At 34.4% G+C, this 12,851-nt stretch overlaps 1 protein-coding gene across 2 annotated transcripts in view; it reads left to right on the top strand.

The window, feature by feature from the left end:
* Plekhm1 (Pleckstrin homology and RUN domain containing M1) overlaps nt 1-12,851 on the top strand; it is a 130,500-nt gene that overhangs the window by 70,185 nt on the left and 47,464 nt on the right. The window contains exon 5 of one of the 2 annotated variants that reach the window (XM_081762353.1): nt 760-828. The exons of the other annotated variant lie outside the window; for it this stretch is intronic. Coding sequence (XP_081618479.1) covers nt 760-828 — 69 coding nt within the window. The remainder of the gene's footprint in view (nt 1-759; nt 829-12,851) is intronic. 2 annotated transcript variants of the gene reach the window in all.

The raw sequence follows: 12,851 nt of genomic DNA, 5'->3' as shown, positions 1-12,851 counted from the left end.
AAATATAGTGATACATTATGTGGACCATGATAATAGTTGTAAGCATTTACTTTATACAAACAAGTAATACAGTAGGAAAGATTAGTAATACGAAGTTACTACCGGGAGTAGGTAGCTACTGAAACTTTAGCTCAGAAATAAGTTGAGTAATGATCTTTTGCAAAATGTGAATAAAAATCTCCGTGTGATGTAAGAGAATAAGTTGATGGGTAAAGTTGAAACGTAAATAAGTGAATGTGAAAAAACGAATTAAAGTGATCTGCATAGGAGAATGTATGGGGAGCTGTAGTATTTTTATTATTAACATGTAAAAAGTATAAAATACTGTTCGTTTTATGATTATGTTGCTTTAGAAATACTCTGTTGTAAAGAGCTCGGTAACGTTTCTTATTAAACATGATATGATTATTAAGTGGTAAATTATTTTTTCAATAGTGGAATAAATTGTTAGGCTTCCCTGGTAGTGAGATAGAAGGTTATTTCTATTGATTATATAATTAATATTTGGTTATTTTAAACAGCGAACCACCAGCTTTTAGTTCAAATGAATCCATTCAATGTATTTCATGTGAATACCTTATGCATTTTAATGTAAACAGGAATTATCGTTATAGTTGTAAATCGTGTGATTTTCTTTGTTAGTTGCATTTTCACATTAGAATGAAAAGTTTTGACACACTACTGTAGAAATGTTTTGGAACTATGTTGAAATAATACAGTTTACGTTCTCCGTAACAGAAAAATTTTCCCTTCTTGTAGTTATCTGCATTGTGTGGAATGGGATTTGAAGTAGTGCCTTTGTCTCCAACGAGCCTGTATGATATTCCTGTAAGTAACTTTTGGAGCATGTTTTACTTGCTTTTAAAGAAAAAAAGTTGTTTTCGTAGATTTATTCCTGTTAGCTTTTTGTTGTTCAAAAGTATATGTGTGCTCACATTTGAACAGCTGGATCAAGTAATTTGTTCGGAACAAGACTGAGTGAACTGTAGTATAGTTTATAGGGTTCCACTATGTAATACGAATATCAAACCGACTACTAAGAACACTGCTATTAAGTAGGTGCACAGTAGTTGTTAATTTCCTTATTCTGATATGAATATTTTAGAATTACTTAGTTCCTTAGAAAGGTATTGCAACTGTTTCTCGTTACCACTCGGTGTACCGAACGTATTGAAACAGAAATAGCATTGTGTTCTCGTCGTAGTCAGAGGTTTTCTACATTGTTTAGCAAAGTTTACTATTGATACTTTAGATAACCGGTCAAAATTCTTTTGCCTTATATCCATTTTCAAGAAATGCAGACCCCAAATTTACGAGGTGCATTATTAAAATTACGTGCCGTTTTGCTTTGGTTCAGAAATGAGGTACGTATATACTTCAGACTGTAAGGTGTAATTTTGCCAAATGTGATATTACTAACTGTAGTGATGCTTTATACGTTCATTTGTGAAGTTGCTTTTGGCATTGCCTTAAAATGATGGATTTCAGTGTAGATCAGTGTGTCTTGATAAATGTTTTTGTCTGCACGTAGTGAGAAAGCTATCAATATTTGTCAGTTGAATGATATTTGTGGGGAGAGTGTCCTTGCGAACAATTGTGTTCGAAAATGGGTTTGTGAATTTATTGCCAGGTAGAAATCAGCAAGAAAATTTAGGCGTCTTTGATAATTGAGTAAAATATTGCAACGTTGTAGAGAAACAGATAGGGGTTATGTTGAGAAGCTACAAATAATTTTGAACCCCTCTGCAAGAAAGATTACTCAAACCGAAGGCATTTATAATAAGTGCATCGCATAGTCTTGCTGTGATGTAGTGATGAGATGTATGTTGATTCTTTAACTTCTGTGTTATTTATTTTCTTTTCGATCTAAATTTATTTATCTTTAATTAAGTTCCAATCTATAACAAAAGTTATTATTAATATTCCATGTGTAAACTATATCTTTGTACTCATTCCTCTAGTTCTTAAAATATACACATCGAACTCTTGCAGTATTTTTCCAGTTATTTTTTGTAGTATTAATGAATTTTAATGACAAGAAAGGAAGGGACCACTAACATCATGATTTGAGATACTTCGCTTCAGTTTATTAGCTAAAATGCTCTAATTTCTAATGCTAGGTAGGATAGGGATGTGTATATATACGATGAAAACAAGTAAATTTGACATATTCACCAATATATATTAGTTTTGCTCATAAGTATCCTTTCATTGTCATCTCTCTCTCTCTCTCTATATATATATCTATATCTATATCTATATCTATATCTATATATATATATATAGATAGATAGATAGATAGATAGATAGATTATTATAAGTACCTTACATATATTTCTATCGTGTGGTTTAAAACTCGCGCAGTTCGCAGCGGGGGGTGATGGTAGATGTAAAAAGAAAACAGAAACATAAATTTTGATCTCTAGGACCATGTTTCGGCGGTAGGGCCTGGTGGAGATACGATGTGGCAACATCGCATGACACGTTACAGTATAAGTGTTTAACAGAGAAAAATTACAACTGTTTGGCGTGGAGTAGGGATAACGTATGTGGCCAGCAATCATGGGATCCGTATTCAAATTTTACCATGAATTTCACATTATTTGTTTACGACACCAAACATTATTGCAAGCTAAATGTGAATGAAAATAATGAAACAAAGTAGGAATACTCTGAAGAAACAAAATAAGTTCACTGACGTACCATATAAATGTCAGGGTTCCCACTCGTCCCGGAAATCCTGGAAAACCTGGAAATATCCTTGAATTGATTTTGTCCTGGAAACATCCTGAAATGTCCTTGAAATTTACAGAAATACTGAATGTCAGATTTTTCATAATTATAATAAATATATTAATTGATTGCTATTTTGTTTCCTATTCCTGTTTTTGTGCTGAATAATAATTTGTCATGATCCTGCATGGGTGGATGGTTGGTGGGCTTTCTCGTAAAAGGATGATTGGCTGGGAGAACTTGTCTCTTCTTTTTTCATCCACTAGTCTGTCAACCCATTCGGGGATGCTGTCTTCACTATCACTATCCCCCAGAAACTGTGCTTTGTACCAGTATTAATCCTCCATAATAAGTCTATTTTCGCAATAGTACTTACTTTTCAGTAAAATTTCATATGAATGCTATTTGTGAAAAGGTTGTTTTTACACAAAACTGTTGGATGGTTCGGAAGAATGTAAAGGTTTGTTGTTAATCATAAAGAAACTTCTGATTTTGTCTCATGAACAGGCTGCTGCCGAACGAGGCTACAGCATAAATAAAGATCTGCTTGTTGAAAATATGAAGGAGAAATCATTGGTCTGTTTGAGATTGGTGTATGATAACTTTCTCATACAGACCTTACTTCAATTGACATCACGAAAGAAATGTTGCATCATGCCTTTCTTGCAAGGCAGCGCTATATGGCAGAGCTGAAGAAATAAGGACTGTTGAAAGAGAAAGTAAGTCAAGTGCAGAGCAAGAGGAAAAAGATAAGTGAAAATGTACAACAGCTGCAGAGAAAGCAAAAGAAATTGATGGAAACAAGTGAAGCTTTGGAGACTGAAGCAAACCAGCTTGCGCATGAAGCAGAGCAGAAGTTTTCCTTTACTTTATTGACAAAGTCAAATGCTATCCGTAGAGTAGCTTCACTAAAGAAGAAAGAGATCACACTGTCACGCAATGAAGATGCCATGTACAAAAGATAGATTTTTGTTGTTTGTAAATTTGTTCGGTGCACAAGTAAGATGTCATGTAGAAAGAATGAAAATACATGTGTTGGATGTGGGTGGATCGGGTGGCTATAAGGAGAGTTATGATGCACCCAAAAAAATAAAGCAGCACATTACGCTCCGCTTTGTGTATTTAATTATTGTGTATTAATACTATAATTGCATTAGTATTCATTGCATAAGCTACTGTACTTTTCATTTCACTGTTGTGAGTTTTGAGCCTATAGTTGCAATCCTGTTGTATACCTTCCTGTGTCGAAGTCCTGGAAAATTGGTGATTTATCGTGAAATTTTTGTGGGGAAACAGAGTGGGAACCCTGGAATGTCCGAACGTCTCAACATCGGGACTCGAACCAAGCTCACGCACAGTGGGTTAGTTGAGTTTGATTTTTAGCGTTCCGTTCAGACCAAAGCTGTATGAAATGTGGACCTACAGCTTAATGTGGTATCCAAATCACATTAACTCTCACCAGAAATCGAACCCGGGTCTCCTACAGCAAAGGCGCGTACGGTAATCGTATAGCACAAGGGATTTCATGTATATTGGAGGTGAATCTTCTAACCACTTGGCATGTGAGGAATGCACATATCATGCATGTGTATGTAACTTGCTTGTGTGTTAGAACATCTACAGGGTGGTCCAAAAGTCACCATACAACTAACGTATACACTTGTGTGTGTCTTACTAGCATGGATTATGGAATTTAACAATGCTTGAATAGGAGTAAAGGCAATAGGTCTGCTTTTAAAGAACATATTCGAAGTGTCCCATTCAAAACTATGCGCAGATGAATTTGGTTGAGTTTCGGCGTGAGGAATCGGGTTTCTCACCATGGACACAATGATAAATGTCGTAGTCTATTCATCAGTTGCTGTCTTTGGACATCCAGTTCTCTTCATGCCTTCCACACTACTCGTTTCCTTAAACTTAACTATCAACTTAGCAAGTGTCGTGTGATGGGATCACGGTCCGAGTGTTGTTCGTTGAACCTTTGGGCAACCTGCTGGGTCAAATTTTCGCCCACAAGGATTACTTTAGCTTTGCGTTGGATCATCAGTGACATCTTTCAGATTAAAAAATAAATAAAAAATAAAGCTATAAACGTAAACAAGACAGCTACATAGTGCAAAGAAAAGGCAACATCAGTGGTTACTTTTGTGCCACATTGTTGTACAACCGAATGTCCACTTTGTAGTACAAATTAAACACGTTCTCACAATTACATGGCATATCAGTATACTTATTCCTATTTCTTCACACTATTTCCACTTTGTTTCATTGTTTCCATTCACATTTGGCTTGCAATAATGGTTTGCACTGAAAAAATAGGAACCCTAGGTGAAATTTGAACACTGATCGTCTGTTTGTCAATCATATACGTTACTCCTACTCCACGCCAAATAGTGTTGACTTTTTTCTCTGTTAAGATATTTATCTTGTAATATGCTATGCAGTGTTATCATATCGTCTGATCTTAACAGGGCTCCGAAGATCAAAAGTCGCATTATCTTTTAGTCTTCTTTTTTATATGCAGCATCACGCTCTGCTGAGCATGGGTGCGAGTTTTCGTTCATTCGATATATAACAATAAAATTATAAATTTCCTAGGTTTCTCCAACGACTTCTCTCATTCAACCATAGTTCATCCTGAACCTATTCCGGTCTCCTTATTATTGATTCATTTGTACATTACCCTGACTTCTGTTTCTTATTCTTCCTAGTGACCATTTCCATGTGTAAAAACTTTTTAGGTATGCGTTCTTTCATCCTTTCTGCATGTCGATATCAGCGTTCCATAGATTTTCTGCTCTTTCTTTTACGCTCCTGGTTGAGCAAATTATTTTTATTTCGTTTCTTATTAAGTCTTTTTTTTTTTCCCTTTCTTTCTTGTCTTTCCGAGAACGCTTCTTAGGAATCTCAGCATTGCATGGGTTCCGCCACACACTTTTCGTTATTATTTAAGTTTGTGTAGCGTAAGTTATGGGTACGAAGTATGTATTGTATAGTGGCATTTCTAACTTCTCCAGGTATATTAGTAGGGGCTTTCCGGATTCTGGAATCTCAATACTTCTGACTGGAATTTCTAAAATTCGGAATGTCGGAACTTCATCTCGGAATGTCGGAGGATCAGAATTTCGGTCCGGCATTTCGAATCTTGTAATTTCAGAATGCTATTGCTGTTGATACGTTGTTCCGGAATATCAGAATTTCGAAATCTTGGCCATCAAAATTGCGTAACCAAGGAAATTCATAGTTTGTAATTTTGTAGAATTTCTTAATTTTACACCTACAAAATTTCAGATTCTTGTATCTCCAATGAACAAGATTATGAGATCGAGGTCAGCACCAAGACAGATCTTTCCTGTTTTGTATATCCTTTCAGCATTGAGCCTATATGAGACGTGGACTCATAGCTTAACATCGATCTGAACGCCGCCGGAAATCGAATACGGAAAGACGTAAAAAAACTGATATTGTGCACAAATGTTCTCACACTGTAAACTGAGTATGACTGACATCTCTTTATCAGATTTCCGAAATCGTTCGGCTATGGAAGTTGAACATTTGTACAAATTTTTCTTTTATTCTCTAGACAATAAGTAAGACGGGGTTTTGAAGAATTCTCCCCAGGGAGTTGGTATAGGGTAAAAGTCTCTCCATTACTATCACATGTTTCTTCTGAAACGCTAGGCATACAGCCACGGAATATTATATGAGTTTTTTAGGTGTAGAATATAACTCTCGTATGGGAAGGCGATTTAGCTAAGTTTCGAGATTGGAAATACATTTAGGGTTAACGTCTGGAAGGTATGTTCTAAGGTAGGAGCTAAGGATTTTGACTAAGAGTTTAGACGAAACGGGGAGAATCTTCCCATTTCGGGTGCAGCGGAATGACTTGATGTAAACTCATCTTTGACGAAACATTTATGGGCGTCTCTGTAAAAATGAGTTCCGGAGATGGGAATAAAGTAAAGATTTTTTTATAATAGTTGTGCAAATTTGAATGAGTTCACATTTAAAGATGCTACGAAACGACTTGGTCTCAAAAACTACTTAAGAGGGATTGTATAATGAGTTCACTTAACTCCGGTGAAATTGAGCTTACGTCAACGAATATCCTTAAAACTAAAAAAGTTTATATTTGTCCTCGATATTCTTCCTATACGAAGAAGGGCTCCTCTGTGAATATTTACAATGATTGTAACTAAGATTTTTAAAAACAATAAGGAAATGTACAACCAATTTAGATTTTACTTTGGAGTAATGATGAAATGCCACAACAATAAAATTTGTACCCTCGTTTATTTCTTGCATCTAAAGCAAACATCAAATTTGAGTTTCAAACTGAAATTTTCTGCCATATAGTACAACTTTAGATAGTAGTGTATTGTTACGCTTATAACTTACTCATTTGAAATTCTAAAATTTTTATAACTATTTTACTATTTTAAAATTGTCATTTGAAAAAAGATAGAGAGAGCACATTTTATTGATAAGGAGTGACACTCGGTGGTTGGATTTTTTTTGTAGGTCTCTCTCTCTCTCTCTCTCTCTCTCTCTCTCTCTCTCTCTCTCTCTCTCTCTCTCTCTCTCTCTCTCTCTCTCTCTCTCTCTCACACACACACACACACACACACACACATATATATATATATATATATATATATATATATATATATATATATATATATATATACACAGGCCATCACTCTTTACTTCCTCGCCCTTTTTATTAAATTAAATCTTGTCACGTTGCAGTTACTACTGAAACATTTATTTATGAAATACTAGCAGCGTTCACCCCGCTTCGCTGCGGTCACCCCGGAACGCAATAAACTTTGTTACTTAGATAATTTTTACTTTTTCGCTTTCAAGTGATATGATAAAAACCATAGAAGATTGCAGTAAATGTTAACATTATATCGCCTGTCATTTATGTTAACCCGCCCCGCTTCGCTGCGGTCACCCCGGAACGCAATAAACTTTGTTACTTAGATAATTTTTACTTTTTCGCTTTCAAGTGATATGATAAAAACCATAGTAGATTGCACTAATGTTAACATTATATCGCCTGTCATTTATGTTAACCCGCCGAGTGACACGGTCATGCGGGTTGCATATAAATACGTTTATTTTTACCTATGATGAACTAACAAAGGATTTGTACGTTATGGACACTTGAATGGTCAATTATCTCAAGACACTGGTAATTAAAAATTAAAGTGATATGATAAAAACCATCTAGGGTCCAAATCCTAATAACCCCCCAAAAATGAAAGAAATTGGTTCAGCCGTATTAGCGTGATGAGGGAACAAAGGATTTGTACGTTCTCTTTTATATATAAGATGAATAAAATCATAATAGGCCTTTTCTGAAAAACGTCGCCTGAGGATCCCTTCCCCTTTCTCCCAAAGTAAACTATCCATTATATTTATTTTTTAAAATAAAAAATGACTTACGGAATAGTGTAGTTGTTACTGAGAAATAACGTCGTATTAAAATTATGTAGGAGCATGAGAGGATGATTCAAATTAACAAAAAATTATACCAATATATAAAATTATACCCTTACCAATATATCGTCCCATAGGAAAACTAAATATTCTCCTAACGTATCGGAACAATAAGCTAGTTCTGTCTTCAGTGGTAATGGATCAAGGGTGAAAATGGGTGAGAGAAATATGATTCGGGAAAAGGAATACATACCACCAAATAAGTATAACGTAAAAGATGATTGCTAGAAACAGCGAGCAGAGCACAGTGAACGAAAGAAAGAGCTGAGTTGGAAGAAGCGCGGTGTCTACGCTGTGTCACTGTTGCCAGATCCAAAATACACATCAAAGGTAGGTAGTCAGATTTTATCAATGTTGCCAAAATCCAGATTTAAATCCGGTTTATATTTATGAATAAAGAATGATTCATTAATCCTTTATACAGAATTGGCAGAAACAAGAAAGCTCTTCGTGGGTGGTTTCGGCAATGTCCGAACACTTGTATCCTCTTACTAGTGACATTGTAAGTAAATTTGTATCCACCAACGTTGCCATAGTTTTGGTCTCTGTTATACTCTGATTTATGACTTACACATGTGGGTTTAAGAGGTCACTTTCCTCTTTCTTTTTCCCCTTTGCCGTGGGTTTGGGATTCCAGTTTACTCTTTTCTCCCCCTCGCCAACGAAAGGTACATGCTCTATTTTGTGTTAATGCTAGTAAAAAAAAAAAAAAAAAAAAAAAGAAAAAAAGAAAAAAAAAAAGAAATAAAAGATTTTTAAGTACACGACCAAATCAATATTTTAATATTTCAGAGTACACCGTATTTTTATTGTCTGATCTATCTATAGCAAGAAATCATGTGTAATATTCACTATTTAATGGAAATGTCATAATTTATTAAAAGTATATATTAAAATACAAAATATACATCACTTTCAACTATTAAAGAGAATGAATTCTGTTATTATTTATTTATTTTGCTTATTTCAGTTTGTTTCGATAAAATTAAGAATATTAATTAAATAATGAGTAAAATATTTGCTTTTAAATGAGTAAAACAAGAAACGGCTTTTTGCAATCGATTTAGTGTCCCAAGAATACGTTTTAATCTCCTTCTTGAATTCGCATAGTTTGAAAGTTTTAATTACAGTGAAACGATACTCACTTCTTATGTCATCAAAATGTATATGCTAAGGTGGAGGAATAGGGTTTAAAATGTATGTCAAGAATAGGATATTTCGTGACATGTTAGGGAGACGAAACAGTATATAAACTCATTAAAGTGAACACTTGCGCCAGCATTTTGTGAAATTCCGCTTTAAGAGGAAAAATTCTGTAATTATTTTCTCAATATATAATAAAAGATACAGACCACTCCACTAAATTTTTTCACTCCAATTTCTTAAAGTATATCATATTATGCTGCAGTTATTGCTTAAACATGAAATGCGAGCGACATTATGTTTTGAGGAAATTTCATTCGAGGAAAATTACCTATATGAACTTTTTTATATTTGTCAAGTATGTTTTTACATAATCGCTTTATGTTCATTTATAGAAGCAAGTTTCTACTATTCGACATGATGTGTGCTTGTAGTATTGCCTAAGAGAATAGATTTTGGGCTGTCTTGTCTCGAATAGTATATTTGATTCTACTGGAAGAGTTCTGTTTCATAATATATCTCGTCACAAAAATTTTGTTCCATCTCATCTCGCGTATGTTTTTTGTTCGATGAAGTAAAATTTACCATATTATTATTACCGGTTATATTAAAATTTGTGTAGTAAATATTTAAGAATTACCAATCCTCTGTTGATGGTGTGATTGAACTCGGTGAAAAGTAAGAAAATAAATGCATCTCTCAATATAAGAAATGTGTGTCACAACAGCTTCAGTGAGCTCTCTCGTCAGTACGTAAATAGCGTACACACCTCCGGCGTGGGATTCCTGGCGGGAGCTCATCTTCGGATCGTACACTAAGCTGAACATTCACGTTTCATATAGCCTTTCTGTTGAAAGCGACACTAATCTCAAATCTAAGTAATTAACAATTTCTGCAAAATATTCTGATTTTCATGAAACATGTTTTATGTATGAGTCTGCGTGTATGTTGCATTTGAAATTTAAGAACTATTCATATAGCTTGGAATTGAGATCAGTCAAGGATTAGGGTTAAATTTACTCCATTATTTTTTCTCGCTTACTCTCGCTTACTTTTTCTCTCCTTCTTGTCATACCCTCTGTCGTATTCATTATAATACAACTTCTCCAGAACGCACTTAACATTCTTCTTCTCTTCCCTATATTTGCCAGCACTGACTCCAGCGGCTGGATGGAATTCTCTTCGTTTTACTCTTTCATTTTCAGACTAGCTTTCGTCAACCATGGCCTGAACACAGCACTAGGCATCTTTTTTATCTTTATCGAATAAACATAAGAAAGAAGAAAATTTAATACTATAGTAATGTTCTTCTGGTGTCACAAGGAAAATCAGTTAAAGAAACTTAATTAGGACGACCTATGCTCTGGTGTAGAATTTTATACAAATAATCGATGTAATATAATGTAATTATGTAATAAAGTAATTAAATATAATGCAATAAAATGCAAAATATAATTAAAATACATTATTCATAAATTTCTGATCTCATGTTGCCTTATCTGTTAATGAGAAAGTTAGATACTTCTACACATCATACATTTCAGATATTATTTGATTAGAATTCAAGAGTATTTTGTATAGATTAATATCCCATCCTTCTTTCTCATGTTTATAACTCTAAAAGAATGCACACTCCAAAGTAGGGAAGGGGAAAATAAACACATTAACCAATATTCCTGCATATGGTTCATTCCTCTCCATAGGAAGAAGGAAGATTTTTCCATTCAAAGTTTCAAATAGCAAAACAACACAAACCATTCGGAGTTTCTACGCTACTTTTTTTTTTTTTTTTTTTTTATCTTTTTCGCTAAAACCTTTCTCAAGTGACAGAGAAGAATACTCACCCCCCCCCCCCTGATCGAAAATTGTCAGCTAGCTTGAATTTCTTGGCAACACCGGATTTCGGAGAAAATATTTGTTTTACTACCATGTAGTAGGAGGAGAAGATTAATAGGTCAATTTTCCATACCTCCCCCCAAGGTTTTTAAGATGTTTCTAAAAGTTTATATATATGTATGCATGTAACATATCACATTTACCTGTTTTTTAACAGTTCAGTAATCAGCGTCCTAGGCTGAAGTTCACTCCCGAGCATGAATCTGAAAACTGTCTTCCTTTTTAAAACTTACTGTTTACCCGATCGCACAATAAATTTGTAACAAAAATATATTGAAAACCCACTGTATGTACTACCTACGTACATCAAGACTCAACCCATCCACCACTGTACAAGACCAATATATTAGAAGAATTTCTTTCGTAGGGCATTACTAATTAGTAGTCGTCCAGGTTAGCTCAGCGATGAAATACAGCTTTTATATCAAATAGGACAAAAGAACGGTTATGAGTTCGTACGTTACAAAAATGATTTAATCAAACACATAGATCAGTGCATGCCCCTAAAGAAATTTATTCCCAAAGAAGCAAAAAACTTGGATAGGAATTCCTTAATTTCTACAATTATGGACAAGAAATCAACGTATTTTTACAAAGCATGACATATCTTCTTCCATTATCCCCCGAAAAGTATAGAAAAGCATCTCACCGGCTTTAAAAGTTATTTTGTTGATCCACTAAATAAGTTCGGTATTTATTGTGCTCCATGTGAATATGACTCTTCATATGTAAGTTAAACCTAACGCAATATTAACACCCAAATTAAAGAACACGTTAGATTAAAAAAAAAAGTCACAAGAAGATTGTCACTTCACGTAAAACAACATACACATAATATAAAAACAGGTTAATGTGATAGATTCAGAAAAAGAAATACCCGGATCAAGGAATCATTTTTTGTTCATAAATATAAACTGACCTTAAATCTGGATTCTGGCAACATTGATAAAATCTGACTACCTACCTTTGATGTGTATTTTGGACCTGGCAACAGTGACGTCACATAGACACCGCGCTTCTTCCAACTCAGCTCTTCCCTTTTTAGTCCACTGTGCTCTGCTCGCTGTTTCTAGCACTCATCTTTTACGTTATATTTATTTGGTGGTATGTATTCCTTTTTCCATACCATATTTCTCTCATCCATTTTTATCCTTGTTATCTTACCACTGAAGATGGAACTAGCTTGTTGTTCCGTTACGCTAGAAAAATATTTAGTTCTCCCACGAGAGGATATATTGGTAAGTAACCAACGTTTTGTTAATTTAACGCTGTATTGGATTTTAACGATATATCCATGAAATACTTCTTTAACAATCCTACAACGTGTGTATTCTAGTATGGTAGATTTTCTTACGTTCCTTTACTTTGTATTTGTCCTCGTAAACCCATTTTTAAGCCATTCTCTTCATACTTAATTCATTTCTCATACTATCCGTTGCACTCTTATCGTTCTACCACTTAGCTATTTTTTCTTGTGAACGCTTTCCACATGTGTCTTCCATTGTCTTTATCAGTATCCTCTTAATGTTTTCTACTCCTCATCTATCGATTTCATTTCCTGTTTTGGTAATTGA

Source organism: Thermobia domestica, chromosome 6 (genome assembly GCF_964235325.1).
Source record: "Thermobia domestica chromosome 6, izTheDome1.hap1.1, whole genome shotgun sequence".
Classification (NCBI taxonomy): Eukaryota; Metazoa; Arthropoda; class Insecta; order Zygentoma; family Lepismatidae; genus Thermobia; species Thermobia domestica.
This window is presented reverse-complemented; position numbering and strand designations above follow the sequence as displayed.